The following is a 23,049-nucleotide window of genomic DNA, read 5'->3' on the forward strand; positions in this document are numbered from 1 at the left end:
CTCACATCACTTTTACCACCTTTGCCAATTATTTTGAATCTGTGCCCCCTAATTCTTGATGGTCTCTTGAGTGGGAACAGTTTTTTACTATTTACCATGTCCATACCCCTCAGGATATCGAACACCTCCATCAAGTCTCATCTTAGCCTTCATTTCTCTAAGGAAAACAGTCCCAACCTATCCAATCTATCCTCAAAGCTATCGTTCTTTACTTCTGGAATCATTCTTGTGAATCATCTCTGTACTCTCTCCAATGCCTTCATATCCTTCCTCAAGTATAGCACCCAGAACTGGATGCAGTACTCCAGATGAGGACTAACTAGTGCCTTATACAAGTTAAACATGGCCTCCTTACTCTTGCACTCAATGCCCCTATTAATAAAACTGAAGATACGATATCCTTTATTAACTGCTCTCTCAACATGCCCTGCCATCTTCAATGATCTATGTACATATACAGTGAGGTCCCTCTGTTCCTACCTCCATTAGAGTTTCTCCCTTTATTTTATACTGTCTCTCCATATTCTTCTTGCCAAAATGAATCACGTCACACTTCCCCGCATTGAACTTCATCTGCCACTTGTCTGCCCAATCCACTAACATGTCTATGTCCTTTTGAAGTTCAAGACTATCCCCATCACAGTTGACAATGTTTCCAATCTTCATATCATCTGCAAATTTTGAAATAATGCCCTGAACGCCACAGTCCAGGTCATTAATATATACCAGGAAGAGCAAGGGTCCCAACACTGACCCCTGGGGAACTCCACTATAAACATTCCTCCGATCTAAACTACAACCTTTTATCACTATTCTCTGTTTCCTGTTACTCAATCAATTTCTTATCCAAATGCCTACTCTCCCTTTTATTCCATGAGCTAAAATTTTGCTTACAAGCCTGTTGTGTGGCACTGTGTCAAATGCCTTTTGAAAATCCATACACACAACAGCAGCATTGCCCTCATCAAACTCTGGGGCCCTTCTTTTGGGACTTCTCCCTGTCCCCTCTCTCTTTGGGACCTCTCCTTTTCCCCTCTTCCTGCCCCTTACCTGGGACTATCCTTTTCGATGGTTCTTTGCTCGCGATCACCTGATTCGGTTTTACAGGCATGGCTGAAAGAATGTAAAACTGATGATCTGCACATGTGCAGCCTGCTCCTGCTCTGCACCTGTGCAAATCTCCAAGACCCATCATTACTGACCTCCACTCTAAAGACCAATGTAAGTCCAGCTTTCGTAACAACAACTCAACACTCTATTTCCTGTTTTAACTGCCTGTGAACATTGTGCTAACTGTGTTAGTGACAAGTCCATTGGAATACCCAACACCTCTTTCCCTTCCAATAGCTTAACTACATTGCCATCAAACACATACTCCACACCAACTTTCCCTCGGCTGAATCTCCCAATATTGCATTTCCCTTCATTAAAGTGCACCTGGTATTCCTGACCCAATCAAATTACATTGTCCGTTACCATGGTTATGTGGGTAAATGCGGCAGCCCGTTTAGAGACCACACCATAATTATGGATGATGAAAGTCATTCAATCCATCTTTATTCAACCATTAAGGGCTTGTGGACATCCTGCCATTGTGGAATCTGATTGTTTCTTCAACAATTCCAAACTTTTACCTCCACTACTCAATGAGGAAATTAGTTCCATGTGTAGATCACTCTTTGGGCTGAATTTTCCCCCCCGTTGGGGGGGTGGTTGATGGGCGAGCACGTACGGGCATGCTTTTGATCGGCGGCCCCGATCAGAGGCGCAGCGCCATTTTACGTGGGTGGGCCAATTAAGGCCTGCCCAGCGTGACGTCCGCACAGAAGTGCTATGCGCTCCCTGTGCGGGCGGGGGGGGGAAATCCCAAAATCAAGAGTGCGCTCTTTCAAACATGAGCATGAAAGAGTGCACTCATCTCCCTGAGGCTAAGTGCAGCCTCAGGAAGATCATCTGTAAATGTAAAAAAGACAAAGATAGAAAAATAAATTTTCCCTTACATGTCCCCTCATGTGACAATGTCACATGAGTTGGGACATGTCCATAATTTTTATACAATCTTTATTAAAAATTTTTAAAGCCTACATGAAACATCATCCCGCCCGTGGATGAGGTTTCATGTTTTTTCCAGTTCCCGCCGGGGCTCCTGGCCTGCCCGCCAACCTTTAATTGCTTAATTGACCCTGTCAATGGCCTCAATTGGCCATTGACAAGTCGGCGGGTGCGCAGCTGATTTTGCTGTGCTCCCGCCTTCCTGAAAATTTAAATCAGGTGCGGTGACATCGGGAGTTCCCCCCGACGTCACCGCGCATCATTTTATGCTTTGGCCAGCGGGCTGCGCCCCCGCTCGCTGACTTGAAAAATTCTGCCCTTTGTGTGTTGAAGAATTTCCTGGGGAAGGATTTTTCCTCATCGGGGGTGGTTGGGGAGCTGACTGCCGCCCACGATCGGGTCCGGGCTGCGATTTCACACTTACAGGCCAATTAAGGCCCGTCCAGCTTGAAATGGAAGCAGCAGCATTCAGCATGGCCTGTGCAGGGGAGGGGGTGGGGCCGAGCGTGAACTTCATGCATGGGGGCAGGTGCACACTTGAAAACTTCCCTGAGTCACAGAGCTACCTCAGGGAGATGAAGTGTTTTAAAAATTAGAAATAAAGAGCGAAATTTTCAGCTCGCCAAGGCATGAAATGACATGCGGTGATGTCGGGCGTGCGTCATGACATCACCACATGTCATTTTTAGATTTTTAGTTTGGCAGATGCGCCAAACTCGGCCAAAGTGTCAAAGGCCTGTTAAGAACTAACTGAATTTGTTAATGGAGCTGCCCATCCAACCTTAAGGTTGGTGGGCAGGCGAAAAGCCCAGGCGGCCTTCGCATTTATCATGAAACTTCACCCACGGGCAGGATGAGGTTTCATGAATGAGTTAAAATTTTCAGAAAATTTTTAAATCAAATTAATGGACACAGTGTCACATGAGGGGACATGTCCTTAAAATTTTTTCATGCCTTTATTTAAGTTTTGGAAACTTAAACTCATCTTCCTGAGGCAGCACTTTGCCTCAGGGAGATCTGTGCGCTCTTTCACACGCATGTGCGAAAGAGTGCACTCCCGACTCAGGGAACCCGCCTGCCCGCATAGGGAGCGCTCAGTGCTTCCGGGCGTGCGTCACACTGGGCGGGCCTTAATTGGCCGGCCCACATCGAATGGCTGGGCGCCGGACTGATACTCCCGCCTGGCCCGCCCGACTGGCAGAAAATTCTGCCCAAGGAGTTTAAAAATGTTATAAAGACTCTGGCACATGAGCAGGGACATGTTATAAATGAAATTTAAAATTTTTTATCTTATTTTTATTTGCTGTTGGAAACCTTATCCTGCCCGTGGATGAAGTTTCCTAAAAACTGTAAAGGCCACTTGGCCTTTTCGCCTGCCCGCCAACCGTAAGGTTGGACAGGCAGCAAATAATTTGTTTTAATGACCTCATTAATGGCCTTAATAGGCCTTTATAATTGTTGGCGGGCACGCCGCCGACTCCAGCGCATACCCGCCGACTAAAATATCGTGGGATGACGTTCGGACACTCACCCAACATCATTGCGAGTCATTTTACGCTCGGTCGGGATGGGCACACACCCGCCCGCTGAGCTAAAAATTCTCCCTCTGATGCCAGCTCTAAAATTACCTTTCCTAGTTTGAAGCCATGCTCCCTAGTTCCATAGTTTAACTATTTCTAATTTCTTCAGCAAAATTATGTCCCTCTATAAGATCACCTCTCAGGTGCCCGATCTCCAGGCTGAGATATCCAATTTCTCCAGTCTTTCCTCATAACTCAAAGCCCTGACACTGGGGATCAACCGTGTGGCTCTTCTCATCACAGCCTCCAGTGTTTGAATGTCTGTCTCAGTTTGGATGAACTGGATGCAGTGGTCAAGGTGGGGTTTGACCAGAGAACTGTAAAGTTTGATGATCACCTCCACTAACTTATAACTTTATGTTGAGATACTATAGCTGAACATCCTTTTTGACTTTGTTGCTGTTGATATGCATTGGTTGGACACGTTTAGCATCCAGTCTCCTATAATTCCAAAGCCTTGTTATGCATCTTTCTCAGGTGTTTCAACATCATTCATGAAGTATGTTATATGATCATTGTCATATAAGGGTGTTCAGGCAGAGCAAGTGTTAATGTGGGTCTGGAGAACAGTTCCGCTCATGGCATGATGTGGAGAGTCACATGATAATAGACTGTTGTATAGTAAAGTCTGGAAAGAGCCAGCTTGGTGACAGCACCAATGCAGGGCTGTACTTTGGGGATTTATATAGTTACTGGTTACCAATTAAATGGTTAATGTTCAACCATACAAGTGAGTTGCCAAACAACCTTACAACATGGTGGCAGCGAAGGATGGACCCTAAAATCCCAGAGGAGCTGAAGAAGGAACCCAGAATCTAAAAGCAAGAAAAATTAAAGAAACCAAAGTGTGACCTGTTAAAAGTGCACCTAAATTGAAGACACCATTGGAGGTCACCTAAAAAGAAGCTCCTTTGCAGACATGGAAACTGAAGGAGTCTGCCAGGGCATGTGCAGGTCCATTGCCAGACCTGATCAAACGCAGAGTCAAGGACCTAGCTGGATCACATAAAGGCTGAACAAAATTGAAAGACAAAGGGGAACAAAGGCTGAAAGGCAGCAGAAGAATACACTGTGCACTTGGAAAGTCAAACCTGATTGGACTCAGAGGCAGAGTCAGAGGACCTGGGCAGATCACAAAAGGCTGAGAAAAAATTTTTTGAAATGGAAAAAGGCTGTAAGTCAGAAGAATAATCCGCTGTTTGAGTGAAAAAAGATCCTGAATGAAGGCAGAGTCAAGGAACCTAACCAAATCACAAGAAGGGTGAGCAAAGTACAGCAAGAAGTCTGAGATTATTTTTAAAAATAGGCAGCAATCAGCATCAGCAAATCCAGAGCTCAGCTGCAAGAAAACAACAGCAATGGTCCACAGCCAGCTTTATAACATGTGGTGGCCAAGCACGACTGAAGAGAAAAATAAAGTTTCTAAAAATGGCAGGCAGAGTTGAAATATTGCTTTCCATTTGATTCCCAAGCTGAAAAAAGCAAATAGCTGACCAAGACCTTTTGTTTTAAAGGTTTCCTGCAGAGTTAATAAGTTGAAAAAGTTGGCCCCATCAACACAATGGGAGCCCACTGAAACTCAAGGAAGTGTGGGAAGAACAAAGAGAAAAAAATGGCAGCTGGGGAACCATCGTGAAGAATAAAAATAAATTAAAGAGGTGCTTGCCTGTTATAAAAAAAAAGCCATGGGTTGTAATTTAAAACTAGCAGACCAAATTAGGCTAAGGCAAGGCCAAACCAGGCCCAAAATTGGGAGCCTTGGAGAAGAAAATTTTTGTTTACATAAGTACTTCAGAGTTAAGCAAGAAATCAGAAGTACAAGTTAATATGTTTTTATACTTGTTTGGTGTATTTGTGGATGGAGTAATCCTAAAGCAAGGCAGATGATTCCTCAACCAAATTTGATGAGATATTAAAAGCCTTTGATAAATATCTTAAACATCAAGTTATGGAAAGCACATACCTTAAAAAAAGGTCTAGAACACTCCCGGCAAAGCACAAAAAGTGCAAGGAAACCCTAGGGCAGGGGAGATGGGAGACCCCAGTCTGAGGGAAACAGGAAACTCCAGCCTGAGGGAAACAGGAGATGCCAGGTGAGGGAGATGAGAGACTCCAGGTGAGGGAGACAATACCTAAGTGAGCCACTAGATGGCTGCAGACATGTCAATGCAATGGAATGCACAAGCTGAAGAGAGTGGTGCAGAAAATGCTGAGAAGCATTCAAAAGGTTTTAGAATAGAGCTTTTTGAAAATGCCAACACAGTATCCAAAATGCAACAGCAGGTGACAATGTGGAGCAAGCAGAAGGCTGTGAATGAAGCAAAGCTATCTGAGGTAACCCAAATTAAACAAAACCTGCAAAAAGGAAATGAAGCTATTCCACAGGAAAATGTTCGTATCAAATCTGAGTTGGAAGAACTCAAAAAGCACAGCCAGGCACAACAGCAGGTAGAAAATGTACTCAAAGAACTCACTGCTCTGAAAGACTCTTTGAAGAATCAATACATAGCTCTGAAAAAAAACATGAGGAGCAAAAAAAGATGTTGAGTACTACTTCAGAAAAAACTGCGTTGGACATCTCAGTAGTGATAAAGCAATGCATTGAAGAATGGCATGAGTTGGCAAGAGGTCAATAAGAAAATAAATAGTTGAAAGAAAAGCTTGTCTTTCAAGATCAAATGCAAAGGGAGTACATAACCTTTCAGCAGCATGAAGAAATGAGACTGTCTTGAACGGCAGAATGGAAGAACAGCAGAACAAAGCCGAGGAGATGGTTGAATTGCAAGAAACTCAAGATGAAGCAATTGAGCTTCGGGAAAGAATTGAAAACCTGCTGAAGGGCCTTCACTGCTCCAAGGATCCCTCAGGTCAATGTTTGTTCCTCTGGAAAATTATGAAGAGCAGCAAAATTAATTTAATGTCATTCTGAACGAACTGACAAACCAGTTGGCAAAGAAGACTCAGCAATGTTCAATATTCCAGGAGGAAGCCAAGAAATAAAGGAAAGAGGCTAAAGAGCTGAAGAACCGGCTGAATGGAAAAGAGGAGGCTTTGAAAGGAAAAGCTGTAGAACTTTTCAAGCTGTGAGCGGATAATGAAGTCATGAGTAACACCATTACAGAACTGAAGTAAGTTAAGGCTTTGCCAGAGACAGACCTGGCCAACAGTAAAACCATAATGAAGGATAAAGAAAAAGCTCTACTGCAGCGAGAGAAAGAAAAGACACCAATAAGGTTGGAAAATGTAAACCCAATGCTGAAGCTCAAGGAACTAGAAGGAAAAGCACTGGATGCCTCAAACTTACTGAAAGCCATTGAGTTGTTGAAAAATTACATGGCTGAAATGAAAATTAAGAACCAAGAATGTCAAGAAAAAGTTGAACATTTGCAAGAGAAAGTAAGTCTTCTCACAAAGGAGCATGAAGAGTCTCAGAACCAATTAGCAGAAAAAAATTAAAGAATCTAAGCTTGAAGGATTGCCCACAAGAACTAGGGTCTGCTCAGGAAAATCTGTTCAGTGTAGAGAACCATCTTTCACATTGGAAGGTTGAGTTTGCTGATGAAAAACGAGAACTGAGGAGAAGCCTGGAGTGGCGCTTACAGGGAATAGAACACTTGAAGAAGAACATGAAAGATGAGATGTGCAGCATGGAAGAGCAAATCCAGACTTTAAAAGAAGATAAGTCTGAAACAAATACAAATGAACTCACCAGAGCAGCTGCTGATCTGAATGAAAAGATGCATAGGCTTGAACAAGGATTGGATAATAAGATACTAAGCAAATATTTGGCTGAAATTGTGAAGCAAGTGGAAATGAAGGTTCCATTTTTGAAATCTCAGCATCCAGGAAGAACATGGCAGCCCCCATGGAAAATAAATCTGAGTCCACTCCAGGAATAAACGGAGTGAACATTCCCTATGGAAGGAACAAGACAAACCCAGTGTCTGAACAAAGCAGATAGGTTGTAAATAAAGAGAAATGCAACTTCAAGGGGCACAAAAGTTGAATCAAATGGAGACTACCAAGTACACGAAACACAGAGTACTACAATTTCAACACCAAACCGACCAAGTGAACTCAAAGCAGCTGAGACTACCATTCCTCCAAACGTGACAAAACAAGATCTGGAAGGATTATCGAGCTATACTGTATGAATTTATAAAGTCATGAGACTAGGGGTGAAGGGGGGAGAAGGAGTAGCAAGTAAAGTAAAGATTGTATTGTAAATATATTTGGGTAAAGGCTTGGGGGAAGTATAGTATAAGGGTATTCAGGCAGATCAAGGGTTAATGTGGGACTGAAGAACAGTATCACTCATGGTATGATGTAGAGAGTCACATGATAGTAGACTGTGTGCAGTACAATTTGAAAAGAGCCAGCATGGAAGCAGCACCCATGCAGGGTTGTACCTTGGAGAATTATATAGTTCTGGGTTATCAATAAGCGTATGGGTTCAACCATACAAGCCTCTTAACACCAAATAACCTCACAAAATTCATTGCCTCCGTCACAATGATTGTCTGCACTTTACACTTCTCCTCCCTAGTCTCTCTCGCTGCGCTGGTATAAACACCAGCCGGCATTGGGGATCGATATGTTATAAGCCCATTTAGACTGCCTTTGTTTTCCATGTAGCTTATGAAGAAGTAATTGCTTTTACTTAGGTGATCTTTGTTTGGAGAGGGTTCGTTGCTCTTGCTTTCTCTTGTGAATACTTTGAGACACTAATTGGACAGAACCTTCAGGTCGGTGAGCGGGGGCAGGGCCTGCTCGCCGACGCGTAAAATGATGCGCGGTGACATCAGGCGTGCATCCTGACATTACCGAGTGTCATTCAGACCTTGAGTTCGGCGGGCCATTTAAATAGTAATTAAACTAATTAACTGAGCTGCCCGTCCAACCTTAAGGTTGGTGGGCAGGCTGAAGAGCCCAGGCGGCCTTCGCATTTATCATAAAACCTCATCCACAGGTGGTATGAGGTTTCATGAAGGTTTTTAAAGTTTAATAAAAATTTATAATAAAATTCAATGACATGTCCCAGCTCATGCGGTACTGGAAAATTCTCCCCATTATTACCTTACTACTTTTGGCTGATCCTTAGATTCCAGCTGCAGGTGTTTTTATGCTTTTCCAATTCTCTCTGCTGCCTTCCTGCTGTTGTGGTCCTGAAGGAGTTACACTGTCTTCAGGTTTACCCTCAACTGGGATGTATTTTACTAGGTTGATCTTTGCATCTCACCATCTTTTCATGAGCTTCTGCATTATTTTGCTTTCATTGCCTTAAGTCCTGTTTCTTACTGCCTGCAGAATTTGTACAAGCCATTCTTCTATTTCTTCAACTATTAATATGTTTGTTAATTTAGACTCACATTTATTTATTGCAAAGTTACCTCTGGTTTCCCCCAAATATCTACCCTGTCCCCTCCTATTTCTCATCTGCTTTATTGCCCCTTGGCGACACCTTCCAAAAACACGGCACTGCTTTCCAGCGTGGCCCCTGAGGGGTGGGGGGGGGAAGACAGTTTCCAAACACAGGACTTGGGGGCTAGGGTTGCCTGGGCTTGGTCTTGTAAATGGAGTTTCTCATTGTCACTCACAATTGAAAGACCAGCTTGAAAGAAAATCGGATCTGAGTTTTGGATTATTTTTTAAACGCCCGCCAGAAAAGCATAAAGCTGCCCCAAGGTCAACAGCAGCAGCACAGCAACTGAGAGTGTCCTTGGTTGAAAAATGGTAAGCAAAATCTCTAATGATTTTAGAGCCAATTGGATGCTGTGTGGGGGGAGGGGGTGTTGGGGGTAGGGGTTGCGAGAGGGAGGAGTTTGGTGGTGAGGTGTTGGTGTTTGGGGTGTGGGAGAGGTTAAGGAGTAGGTGGGAAGTTGGGGTGGGTTGGGGGGAGGGTGAGGATGGAGGGGTTGGAGTTGGGAAAAAGGAGGGGGTGGGGGTCTTTAGGGGGAGGCTGGAGGAGGTTGGTGGGTGGGGGAAGATGGGAGGCAAGGGCGGTAGGTTGGGGGTGTGACTTTTAAGATTTAGTACCACAAATTTAAATACTGTACACTTCTCAAAATTCTCTTTTGAAGTTAAACCAGCATATAATAGCAGTCTAAACTTTAATTATTCCCTAAAGTAGACACAATTCTGATGATGCTGTGTTAATGTACCCAAGGTTTGAGAATCTTGGGCCTCAGCAAAATGAATGTAAGAAGCTGAAAGCTGGGAGTGATGTAAAACAGGGCGTTGGGTCACTATCACCCATTTTGTTACTCTGGCAAAGTCTGAGAATGAAATCTCTATCCGTCACCAAGAGATTGCTTGAAGAAACATTTTACAAATTCCACTCCATCCCATGTTCACCCCACCCTGCACCATCCTTTTTAAAATCTGGCACTGGTCACATTGTGGGACTAAAATCTGGGGGGAGGATACACTATCATCCATTGTAACTTTGGAAAAAATATTCCAAAGTAACTGCATAAAGGGATTTTACCATAAGAGCCTTTGTAACCCAATCCTCTGATGTAAGCGTTTCCAGAAATGAATTCTCTCAGGATATTGCTGTCACACTCTTCTTTTGCTGTTGGAATTTCTTATTTATTAATTAACTTTTTTCCACTTAATTTGCTGTTTCTCTCACACTTCAAACAACAATTAGTTTTTAAAAAAATACTGTTGCACACTTATTTAGTACGAATGTAGTGCAGCATCATATGGAGCCTGTGGATAGGCTGTAATTGTTGTACAGTGTACAACACAATTCTTATGAGAGCTTCTGAGAGAAGGGGAAACAATCCAGTTCTTGAGTTAAGGACATAGTGAATTTTTGTACCATGTGTCATTCTTTGCTGAAAAATTCAGATCAGCAATTTAATCCATATTTCTCCTAAGCTGAGGGTGGATGCCTGTTTGGTTCACAAATCCTAGGAATAGTATCAAAGGGGCAGATGCCATTTATGCTATATTGCGGGTTGGTGCCAGAGAAGACCGAATGGTAAGGTTGTATTAGCTACAGAGTAGAACTGTTTTGTAAATGTAGTGAATTCTTTGTAGCCTTTTTCCTAACATCAGTTGATTGCTCTATAATTAATTATCCTTACAGTGAGGTTCCAATTTCAGCATCGCTACAGTCACTCTGCCTATTCCATATAGGTGTAATGAAAGAAAGACAAAATTTATTTTTATACAGCACCTTTCACGATGTCCCAAATTGCTATACAGTCAATTACATACTGGACTTGACTATCCTAATGCACTTCTGACTGGTCCCTGATATTCTATCCTCTGTAGACTTGAAGTCATCTAAAACTCTGCTCCCTGTGTCCTTACAGCAGGTCCCATTCACATATTACCCCTATGCTTGCTGACCAACATTGGCTCCTGGTTTAGCGACACTCTGATTTTGAAATGCTTATCCTTGTTTCACTCTCTTGTATGGCCTCTCTCATCCCTTTCACTATAACCTCCTTCTGGGAAAAGATGAGTCAGTCCCACACCATCACTGCCCAATTTAAACAAATGAGAAGAAAGTACCAAAAGACAGGGTCCTTCTTTATTGCTTCACCCTGTAAAATGGATGAACTTTTAGAGTTACAACCGGCACTAAATGTGGAAACAGCTTAAGTTACTGAAATACAACATACCTGTGTCACAAATAGAAGGCCAAGGAAATAAAATAAGAAACAAACACCAATTATCAGATAAAGACGCTTTGATCGTAGAAACTTAGGGAACTGGTCCAGCAGAGCTGTTAAAATTGTTTCTGATGAAAGAAAATGTTAAATGAAATCAGTAATTAATGAATAGTTTACACAGTCCCAGAGAATCCACCACTGAAGAAACCAAAGCCCTGCAGACTAGAGGAGCAGATGAGGACATACAAACATGCAAACTTGGAGCAGGAGTAGGCTATTCAGCCCCTCAAGCCTGCTCTGCCACTCAATAAGGCCATGGCTGATCTGATTGTGGCCTCAAATCCACATTCCACCTACCCCCCCCCCAACAACCTTTGACTCCCTTGTTAGTTAAGAATCTATCTACCTCTGCCTTAAAGATATTAATTGACCCAACCTCCACTGATCTCTGGGGAAGAGAGTTGCTATGATTCACGACCCTCTGAGGGAAAAAAAAATCTTCTCACCTCCGTCTTAAATGGAAAACCCTGCATTTTTAAAGTGTGTCCCCTACATCTGCCTCTGCCGCAAGGGGAAACATCCTTCCAGTATCCACCCTGTCAATTTCCCTCAGGATCCCATGTGTTTCAATAAGATCACCTCTCAATTTTTTAAACTCCAATGGATACAGGCCCAGCCTATGAATGAAAGGTACCAGTAAAAGTTGTCCGAACTGATCTTGTATACCTAAAAATGGAACTCCAGTATTACTGCTGCTAGTGTTACTGATTTTTTACTGGGATTTGAAAATTTTGAACTGGTTTGGCCTTCTGAAATTCCTCATAAGATAACCATCCCCATCCCAGTTATCAGTTAATTGAACCTTCTCTGAACTGCTGCTCAACTCGTTTATATCCTTCCTTAAATAAGGATACGAAAACTGTACACAGCACTCTAGATGTGATCTCACCAATACCCTGTACAACTGTAGCAAAACATTCTGAATTTTATTTTACTATTTTTTTTATTCATTCATGGGATGTGGGCGTCACTGGCTAGGCCAACATTTATTGTTCATCCCTAATTGCACTTGACAAGGTGGTGGATAGCTACCTTCTTGAGCCGCTGCAGTCCAAGTGACATAGGTACACCCACAGTGATGTTAGGAAGGGAGTTCCAGGATTTCGACTCAGCAGCAGTAAAGGAACGGTGATATATTTCCAGGTCAGGATGGTGAGTGGCTTGGAGGGGAACTTCCAGGTGGTGGTGTTCCCGTACATTTGCTGCTCTTGTCCTTCTAGGTGGTAGTGGTCGTGGGTTTGGAAGGTGCTGTCGAAGGAGCCTCGGTGAGTTCCTGCAGTGCATCTTGGAGATGATACACACTGCTGCCACTATGCGTCAGTGGTAGAGGGAGTGAATGTTGTGGTTGGGGTGCCAATCAAGTGGGCTGCTTTGTCCTGGATGGTGTGAAGCCTCTTGAGTGTTGCAGGAGCTGCACTCATCCAGGCAAGTGGAGAGTATTCCATCACACTCCTGACCTGTGCCTTGTAGATTATGGACAGACTTTGGGGAGTCAGGTGCTGAGTTACTTGCTGCAGGATTCCTAGCCTCTGACCTGCTCTTGAAGCCACAGTATTTATATGGCTAGTCCAGTTCAGCTTCTGGCCAATGGTAACCCCCAGGATGTTGATAGTGGGGCATTCAGTGATGGTAATGCCATTGAATGTCAAGGGGCGATGGTTGGATTTTCTCATGTTGGAAATGGTCATTGCCTGGCACCTGTGTGGTGCAAATGTAACTTGCTACTTGTCAGCCCAAGCCTGGATATTGTCCGGGTCTTGCTGCATTTGGACATGGACTGCTTCAGTATCTGAGGAGTCGTGAATGGTGCTGAACATTGTGCAATCATCAGCAAACATCCCCACTTCTGACCTTATGATGGGAGGAAGGTCATTGGTGAAGCAGCTGAAGATGGTTGGGCCGAGGACGCTACCCTGAGGAACTACTGCAGTGATGCCCTGGAACTGAGATGTTTGACCTCCAACAACCACAACCATCTTCCTTTGTATTTCTCCAACCATTCCCCTTGCAATAAATGACAACATTCCATTTGGCTTCCCAATCACTTGCTGTACCTGTATACTAACTTTTCTTGATTCATGTACCAGGTCACCCAGATCCCTCTGCACCTCAGAGTCCTGCAATCTCTCTCCATGTAAATAATATGCTGCTTTTCTATTCTTCCTGCCAAAGCTCCCTGAAACATGCATTTCACTCAATCTCGTTCCTGTTACTCTGATGTGTGGGAAGGTTTAGGGGAAACTGTATAACTATTATCTTCAGAGCACTACCAGAGTGTTTTAACGTTACAAAGCAGGCAGGTTTTATGACCAGCTTGCTCCAAATGAGGCAGGTAGATAGAAAAAACAAATCCCTCCATGGTGGAGCAATATCTGTCACAAGGAAATGTGGGGGGATAGAGTTTGGGAAAAAGAGCAGGGAAAGGAAATATAGCCTGGACATTAAGATTCAAAACCACTGCAAGAAGTATCTTACAGAGATTATACTCTGAACTCTTCCAGATGTTGGGATGACATTTCCCTGGATTGTTGCTTTAATGTAGCTATTAACCCATTTAAGTCAAATGGATTGATGCTCCATTAAAACAGTGATCAAAGAATTGCCAGAAAGAAATATTATGCATTCAGCCACTCACATCACCAGCAGTAATTTCTCACCTTATATGATAAAGATAGGCCAGAATTTTACGTTGGGCATGCGGGTGCACGCCTGACACGCTCGAACGTAATATGATGCGTCCCGACATCATCGCGCGCTCGCACATTTCGATCAGAGAGCGCACGCTGGAGTTGGCTGCGTGCCCTCCGATAGTTAAAAGGCTTATTAAGGCCAATAACAAGCTAATTAAAATCAATTAACGCTGCCCGTCCAACCTAATGGTTGTCGGGCAGGCGAAAAGGCCAAGCAGCCTTTACATTCTTTAGGAAACTTCATCCACGAGCTGGATGAGGTTTCCTAAAGCAAATAAACATTAACTGAAGACTTTATTTTTGAATTAAAAACATGTCCCAGCTCATGTGACAGAGTTTTTTTTAATTTTTACTGTCTTCAATAATTTTTTTAAAAATGTGCTCCAATCTCCCTGAGGCAGCTCCGTGCCTCAGGGAGATTGAAGCGCTCATTCGCGCGCATGCACACCAGGCCCACTCTCGCTCCTCCCTCCGCCTGCACAGGTAGCGCTCAGCGCTGCCATTCGCGATCCACGCAGGGTGGGCCTTAATTGGCCCGCCCACATGAAATCGCGGTGCGGAGCCAATCACGGGCGGCGGTCGCCTTCCCGACAGCCCCTGCCCGCTCCTGCCGAGTCCACCCGACAAGTGAAAAATTCTGGCCACAGTAATTTAGAATAACTTCCTTTAGTAGAAAGAGCTTGTTTACATGAAGCAATGTCATTCTTACCTAAACCTCCAAACTGAGTGTCGAGCCCCAGAGTGATCATCATGAGGAAAAATAAAATGGACCAGAAAGGTGCCCAGGACAGCTGCGTAAGAGCTTCTGGGTAGGCGATGAAAACCAAACTGAAACCTAAACAGTGTGCACAATTGAAATGATATAATTAGTGGAGCTCAGGGGAGATATAAATCACTAACTCTATTATATTTTATAATATAAATCACTCTTCATTAAGTATTTATAATAATTAGAAGCAGTGATTCATTGTGAGTTCTGAGTGATGTTTACGTGCAAGATAAAAATCTCCAGTTCTGTTTGGAGACATTGGCATTTAAAAGCTGAGTGTAACAGGAGGGGGGATGGGGGGGGGGAACACCTGAGCAGAGAATTTACTGCTCAGATCCATGCTGCAGAACGACCCAGTGCCCAGGATATTGGAATAGCCAGGCCGGATATATAAACTGTGTTTTATTCTGCCGGTACCTGGTCACCATTCTAATCACTTATCGGGCAGAATTTTCTGTGCCCGCTGGCAGCACGCATGATAGGTGGCATGAGGGGACAGTGTGGCACAATTGGTTTCACGATGGCAGTTCATGATTATCCGCTCAGCCCGCCGACGGCAGACTGCGTTCCCTGCCATCGGTCGTTGGGGACCTCGTTGTAATACATCAGCATACCATTATCAGGCCCTCCCGCAGGCTCTTGCACCCCTGCTGGGCCATCCGTCCATGTTGGCAGGAAAGCAAGTTGCCGTGTTTCACAACAGCACAGAGGCGACGTGCAGTTGTCGGCCTGCACTTTGGGGGAACTGAGGTGAGTGAGCAGCAGCGTTCTCCACAAGTCACCAGGGTCGCCTGTTGCATTACAAGCTTCAGGGACGCTGTGGGGGGATGGGTTGGGGTTAAGTGCCACCCTGCCTGACTGGTGGCGGGGAGGGGATCAGGGGCAAGCACAGCCTTGCCTCTGAGGCGACTTCTGAGAGTGTGGATGAGCACTGTGACAGGACTTCAGGGAGGGTGCCTCCAGATTCCTCTTCAGAGGTTTCTTCAGGACTTGATTGGAAGCCCTGGGTCATGGACTCTGTCGGCTGTTTGGCAGATGTACCTGGGATAGCAAGGAGAGATAATTAGTGCATGGCAGTGCCCTTGTGAAAGAGGACACATCGCTCACAGCATGACTGTCTGATGGATATTGCACTGCTGGATCCTCACTTGGTAGAGCAGCGCTGACCTCACCATCAGCACAGGACTGCTCCCAGTCATCACCAGCCAAGTGGATGGCTCTGTTTTCAAAGTCCGTGAGGACCTTGATTTCAGGCATTCCGCCACCAGCCTGCGACCTCTCCCTGTTATTGTGTGCCAGCTTGTCCTGCATCAATAGAGATGGAGAAAGTGTAAGCAGGACGCCTGCCAGGCCAGATGATAAGTATGCCTGGCCTGTGTGGGTAGTGAGTGGGCCCATGGATGGGATGAGGACAGTGACGGTGTGTGTGAGAGAGTGAATGGTGATGACCCTTCCACTGTCAGTGAGTGAGGGTCCTGTGTGATGCGTTTGTGAATATGTGAGTTGAGAGTGATGAGAAGAATGATTTACACTGACGGAGCAGAAGAGATCATTCATCCTCTTGCAGCACTGGGAGGCTGAGCTCTTTTGAAGGGCACTGGCGCTGACCATTGCTGCCACCACCTCCCAAGCCAGGTTAGTGCTGTTGCTGCCCATCCTGCAGCCAGAGTGGGATTAGAGGGCATGCCGGTCGGCCTCCATATCATTCAAAAGTCGCTCGAGGGATGCGTCGCTAACCTGGGGGCTGCAGGCTTCTTCAGTTTCAGGGCTATGTCTTACGTGCAGCAGTGGTGAGCTGGAAGTACTGATATGTCAGTTTGCGGCTGGACTTTAAACATGGCGCCCGGCGTGATGCAGCGGCAAGGTGATGGCGGGCGGGCAAATGAGATCCCGCCCGCCATGGAAACGGTATGTTTCTGGATGATACATGGTGAAAACCCACTATCACGGCCGGCAGGTAAAACCTTGTTTTACCCACCTGCTATTGCACTCAGTGCAAATTTGAGAAAATTCCACCCATCAGCACCATTTACAGATGTAATTATCATCACACAGATTGTTTATGTGGATCTCACATTTCAGAACAAAACTTTTTTAAATGCACAAGTTTACAATTTGAATACATAACACAGTGCCTGTAATTGATATTACCAATAAATAAAACTATCTCGGATTCAGTTAGAGATATGTAATGTGTGCAAAGTGGTTCACGTGAGAAATATGATAAGTTGGTCTGTTGAATTCATTCAAACTTTTCTTCATGATACCTGGCCCTGGGCAGGAATTTTCCATCGGCGTCAGGGGCGGGCCCTTATGCCAATGTGTAAAATGACGCACGGTGGCATCATGGGTGTGCCCGCCGAAATGTAAACTGCCTATTGAGGCCATTAAGGAATTAATTGAGGCACTTGCGAACACTGCCCGTCCAACCTTACGGCTGGCGAGCAGGCAAAAAGCCCAGGCGGCCTTCGCGTTTTCAGGAAACCTCATCCCCGGGCGGGATGAGGTTTCCTGAAGCTTTTATTAAATAAATAAATAAATTTACACAAATATCCAAACATGTTCCCACTCATGTGACACAGTCACACAAGGGTACATGTTTAAATAAATTTCTAAATCATTTCTTTCACTATTTTAATATACATTCAATCTCCCTGAGGCAGCTCCGACTCTCCCTCCTCCCCCCCGCCCGCACAGGTAGCGCTGAGTGCTACCGCTCGCATATTACGCTGGGCAGGCCTTAAATGGCCCGCCCACGTACAATGGCAGCACGGAGCCGATCGTAGGTGGCGACTGGCTCCATGCCCGCTGCTGCCCAGCCCGCCTGCTATAGGAAAAATCCTGGCCCATGTATTATAATGCTAATTGTTTGCTTGGTGAATCTCCAGATATTTCAGCTCATTATTCAGCTCCAATCCCTGTCCAAACACCATATAATCCAAACACCATTTCCATTGTGTGGTTATCAGAGCCTGAATATTAATTTCCACCAGAATTACTGCTGTGGATCCAAGTATTGATTATTGTGTCTGGACACTGGGAAAATTGAAATCTCAGATTGATTCATTTTAGAGAGATGGTTAAAGCTGTGTGACCCTGTTTGATATTTCTACCAGTTCTGCATTTACCTGACTGTGCAACTTCTGAAACAGGCTTGTCTTGTACATGAGCCATGTGTCCAAGGATGGAGAAGATGACAAATCCAGCAAACACACTTGTAGCACAATTAACAACACAGACAATGATGGTATCTGTGTAACAGTTGTTGTGGAATTTGTTATAGGATGACAGTGTTATTAAACTGCCCCAACCCACTGAGATTGAAAAGAAAATTTGTGTCGCAGCATCTTTCCAGACCTGGGGAATAGAAAGTAGAATTAGTTAACAATAAGAAAGTTTAACAAACATATTCGACAGATAAGACTACATTGACCATGGGATAAATTTTCCCCCCATCGGGTCGGGGGGCGGAGGGGGGGGTGGGGTGGTGGGGTTGTGCAGGGGCGGGTAGGAGTGAGAGCAAACCCGATCGGTGCCCCCAATCAGGGACGTGCCACCATTTTACATGGGCGGGCCAATTAAGGCCCATCCAGTGTGACTCACACCCGGAAGTGCTGAGCTCAGAATTCCCTGAGTCTGGGCCTGCGTTCTTTCGTGCATGCACGCGAAAGAGCGCAGAAATCTCCCTGAGGCATGGAGCTGCCTCAGGGAGGTTAGTTTAAGTTCTGAAAAATTTAATAAAGGAAAAAAATATTTTAAGGGCATGTCCCCTCATGTGAAACTGTCACATGAGCTGGGACATGCCCATTAGTTTTTTCAAAATGTTTTATTTAATTAATAAACTCTTCATCAGATCTCATCCCACACGTGGATGAGGCTTCATGAAAAATACAAAGGCCGCCTGGTCTCTTCGCCTGCCCCCCAACCTTAAGGTTGGACGGGCAGCATTCTTAACAACTTTAGTTATTTTCTTAATGGCCTTAACAGGCCTTTGACAGTTTGCCAGGCAAGCAGCCAACGTGGCTTCGCACCCGTTGAACTGACAATCTAAATGACGCGCAGTGATGTCGGGACACATGCCCGACATCACCGCGGGTCAGTATACGCGTCGGTGAGCTGGCCCCACCTCCGCTCACCGACCCAAAAATTCTGCCCCATGAAAACCATGCGGTTGGTTAATCCATGCTGAACTGACTGAATGGAGCTCCCTCTGGTTGATCGTATCTCCCTTAAACATGGGGTCTTCATTTTCCCTCCCTGTCTATTACTTGCTGTTTGACATTTCCATCCATCAGCCATGTTTTCTAATGAGTGACTCAACTCCTTGCCTGCAGCTTGTACACTGTCACCCAGTGACCCCCACTCTTTTACTGAAAACAGCAACAACGAAAAACCTTTCAGCATTAAATAAAGTTGAATATCTAAACTGTAACAGAATCACAGCAAACTAAAACAATCTCAATATCAATAAACACCCTGTGATAGGCTTTTATCCTCTTTTATCACCCACTATAGAGCCACAGCGTAAACTACACACAAAGGGGTCAATTTGGATTGTTTAAAAACAGGATAAATCACTTAAATGGAAATCAAAATTTGAATTCTGTCAGAATAATGGTGATGCTAAATTGCTCACTATTATTTACATGCAAATGCCAAAGCAATTTTGGATTAAACACAAAAATCCAAAGGTTTCTCCCTGGTATGCACTGCTCCACTGTTAGCTTCATGGAAATGGTATATTTTAAATCTAAGTAGCCTTTTAACAATGTGCTAAGTGTTATTTACTGTCAGTCATTATCTCTGGCATTGAAAAGTATCTATTGGAAGTGCAGAGTCAGGTTATAGCTGTGTTTTGGAGATTTAGATAAATATTAAAGTTAATTATTTTAATTTTCTTCTTTCTGTTGTTTTTTTTCCTCTCTCACTTAATCCACCCTTTCTTTTCCTCACTTCATCTCTTTCCTGATTTGACACTGAATTCACCCACTCTAACTTATTCTTCCTTCTCTGTCTCAGTCATTGTGCTGTTAATTTCACAATACTACAACCTGATTGGCTGAGGAGATACTCAGTTGCTTTTCCATGTTCAGTCAGTTCCCAATGTGGGTGATGTTTTGTCATTTCCATCCTTCACATCCAGGTGACTTGCAGCATCAAATATCATTGTCATTAAATGCACCAGGGCAATTCTAACTTAAAGCGGACACATTTCATTGCCCTGCTCCAGAAAATTTTGAGCCAATATTATCCCATAGATTAACCAGATAGTTCACCTGAAAATCTTATTACTGAATCTGTTGCAAGGTCTCAGATAGAATTAGAGATCAACAAGAAATTCCACTGCCTCTCATTCCATGTCACTCTAGTTCCATCCTGTTCCATCCTGTCTCTTCTCTTCCCAGCACAGCCCTCACCGTCCCTTCCCTCCTGCCAACACCAAGGTGATGAAAACCATCAACTAACTCATTAGGATTCATCACAAGGTCTCAGTTAAAACTTAGGACAATACCTGAAATTAGCTTTCCCACATTTGAACAAGAACTCAATAGCAGAACTCTGATTTTAAATTGATTATCCTAAGCAGACAAAAAAAAATCAACTAATTCAAACATTAAACAATGCAACTAAAAATATACTTGAAGTTAAATTAGTTATATTGTAGCATTTACCTCAGCGTCAGCCAGTTTGGAGAAGTCTGACTGGCTTCCAATGTAGAAATCAATTCCTTTATCGGCTCCCTCCAGAGTAACACCTCGGATCAGGAGTATGGTCAGAAGCACATAAGGGAATGTCGCAGTGAAATAAACCACCTGAACATGGAGAGTAACTTGTTAGATTTTCCTGTATTGCTGGTACAATAGGAGAAGATGAGAGCAGGAGTAGGCCATTTGGCCCCTCAAGCCTGCTTCACTGTTCAGTAAGATTATGGCTAAGAGAGTGGCCTCAAGTCTGTTTTCCTGTCTGACCCCAGCCCCCATAACCTTTGACTCCCTTGTAGATCAAAAATCTAAGTCAGTCTTGAATATATTCAATGACCCAGTCTCCACTGATTTCTTGGGTAGAGAATTCCAAAAGTTAAAAATGCTGTGATAGAAAAGATTCCTCCTCATCATCTTCTTAAATGGGGACACCTTATTTTGAAACTGTGCACCCAGTTCTAGCATCCCCCATGATGAGAAACATCCTCTCAACGTCTACCCTGTCAAGACCCCTCAGAATCATATATGTTTCATTAAGATCATTTCTAAATTTGAATTAGCACAGGCTTAACATGCTCAAGGTTTTCTTATAAGAGAACCCCTTCATTTTAATCAACCCAGGATGCTTCTCTGAGCTGCCTCAAATGCAAACACATCCCTTAAATAAGGAGACCAAAACTGCATGCAGTACTGTGAATGACATCTCGAGAATGCCATATCCAGTTGTAGCAAGACTTCCCTACTTTTATACACCATCCCCCTTGCTAAAGGCACAATTATCCAAGTGAATGGTAAACTAATAGGTTTGTAGTTTGCATAGAATGAAGCAGAAGACAATGGGAGGAGCAATAACATGGAGGATATACAGAGGGACCCCTATGTCATGTAGTCCACAGGGCTCAAATCATGAGAAATCATTATAACATGATCATTAACCAGTAACCATAGTAATAGAACTAACAAAATAAAGGCAATCAATTAAAATGAATCAAATTTTATTTCTTCTGGTAACAGAAATGTGAATATACACTTACAAACGGTCATTATTGTACAGATAGGCACACGTTAAAGAAGTCATTAATTGTGAATTGTTCACATTTACTCCTCACCCCTGCCTTTGCTAGATGAAGGATGTCCTGAAGTTGTGTCACACTTGCAGCAGTTGGTATTTCATTGACTCCCAACTACCCCAGTGATTCTTCTAATTAATGTGTGGGATATTAAGCGCCAGCTCAGTGGTGCCTTTGTCATCATCATCATTATCTTCACCTTGCCAGACATCTTCAGGGCTGGGTCTATTATAATGGTTAATATTTGATCATCTCTTATTGCCTCATCAATAGCTTCTTGGGCATTGATATTCAGCCATGCGTTGATGTCTTCATTGTCTAACTCAGCTCCAGTGTGTACTTGCCCTTGTTTAAATCACAGAGATTGAACCCATTGTAGCTCACAACACTCTCTTTTCAAATATTTCTTCTTCAGTTGTTACGACCAGAGCCGATGTTATTTTCTGAGCAAGCCAAATCCCAGAGGGAAACTAGTCATACTGATCATAACCTTTTTGTTGTATTTTGAAAATGAAGGGAAAACTACTGATCCCAGAAGCATAGAATCCCAGTAACACTTTAAGGATTTGAAAGTGAAAAGGTTTATTAACAAGAAGAGAAAAAAAAATTAAGCACACAAGATTAAAGTTTCATAGTTAAAACAGCCTTACAAAACATCCCGCAAAAAACCCACTTGGTCAGAACACACAAGTACACTACTTGGCCACAACTCCCTTATAGATTTTTAACCATAAATATCAGTAATATCACCCAAGGCAAAAACTGCTGTCACTTTAGTAAAGGTATACCACACAACTTCTCACACTCTTATAATCTGCTATCGAAATCCAAGGAAGTTCAGATAACAAACTGCTTTCTGAAGCGAAGATATTTCTTGTCCCACTGGACGGCTGCTTCAGAGTTCCCACCTTTTCTTTTCTCAGCACAGGCCGTGGCCAGAATTTTTAGCTCGTCGGGTAGGCAGGCGTCCGGCCCGCCTGAGCATAAAATGACGCGCAGTGACGTTGGTTGAGCGCCCCGATGTTATCGCGTGATATGTTGATCGGCGGGTGCAGACCAGAGTCAGCAGTGAGCCCGCTGGCAATTAGAAGGCTTATTAAGGCCATGAAAAAGGTAATTGAAATAAATTTGTCGCTGCCCATCCAATCTTACGGTTGGCGGGCAGGTGAAAAGGCCAAGCGGCCTTCGCATTTTTTAGAAAATCCCTTCCACGGCTGGGATGAGGTTTCCAACAGCAAATAAAAATAATGTAACAAACTTTTAACATTTCGTTTATGACATGTCCCTGCTCATGTGGCAGAGTCACATGAGGGAACATGTTTTATAACATTTTTAAAACTTTATTTTTAATATTTAAAACTCTTCATCTCCCTGAGTCAGCTGTGTGCCTCAGGGAGCTTTTCCAGTGCAACCTGTGCGCATGCGCGAAGTTCGCACTTGCCCTCCTCCCCCCCCACCACACAGGCAGCGCTGAGTGCTGCCACACATGACCCACGCA

The 23,049-nt window shown here is 43.9% G+C and overlaps 1 protein-coding gene across 1 annotated transcript in view; it reads right to left on the reverse strand.

The window, feature by feature from the left end:
- LOC144683695 (sodium- and chloride-dependent neutral and basic amino acid transporter B(0+)-like) overlaps positions 1–23,049 on the reverse strand; it is a 125,452-nt gene that overhangs the window by 25,515 nt on the left and 76,888 nt on the right. The window contains exons 7-10 of the mRNA XM_078546971.1: positions 20,452–20,592; positions 17,908–18,136; positions 14,720–14,845; positions 11,270–11,388 (exon numbers count right to left, since the gene is read on the reverse strand). Coding sequence (XP_078403097.1) covers positions 11,270–11,388; positions 14,720–14,845; positions 17,908–18,136; positions 20,452–20,592 — 615 coding nt within the window. The remainder of the gene's footprint in view (positions 1–11,269; positions 11,389–14,719; positions 14,846–17,907; positions 18,137–20,451; positions 20,593–23,049) is intronic.

Source organism: Cetorhinus maximus, chromosome 8 (genome assembly GCF_964194155.1).
Source record: "Cetorhinus maximus chromosome 8, sCetMax3.hap1.1, whole genome shotgun sequence".
Taxonomy (NCBI): domain Eukaryota; kingdom Metazoa; phylum Chordata; class Chondrichthyes; order Lamniformes; family Cetorhinidae; genus Cetorhinus; species Cetorhinus maximus.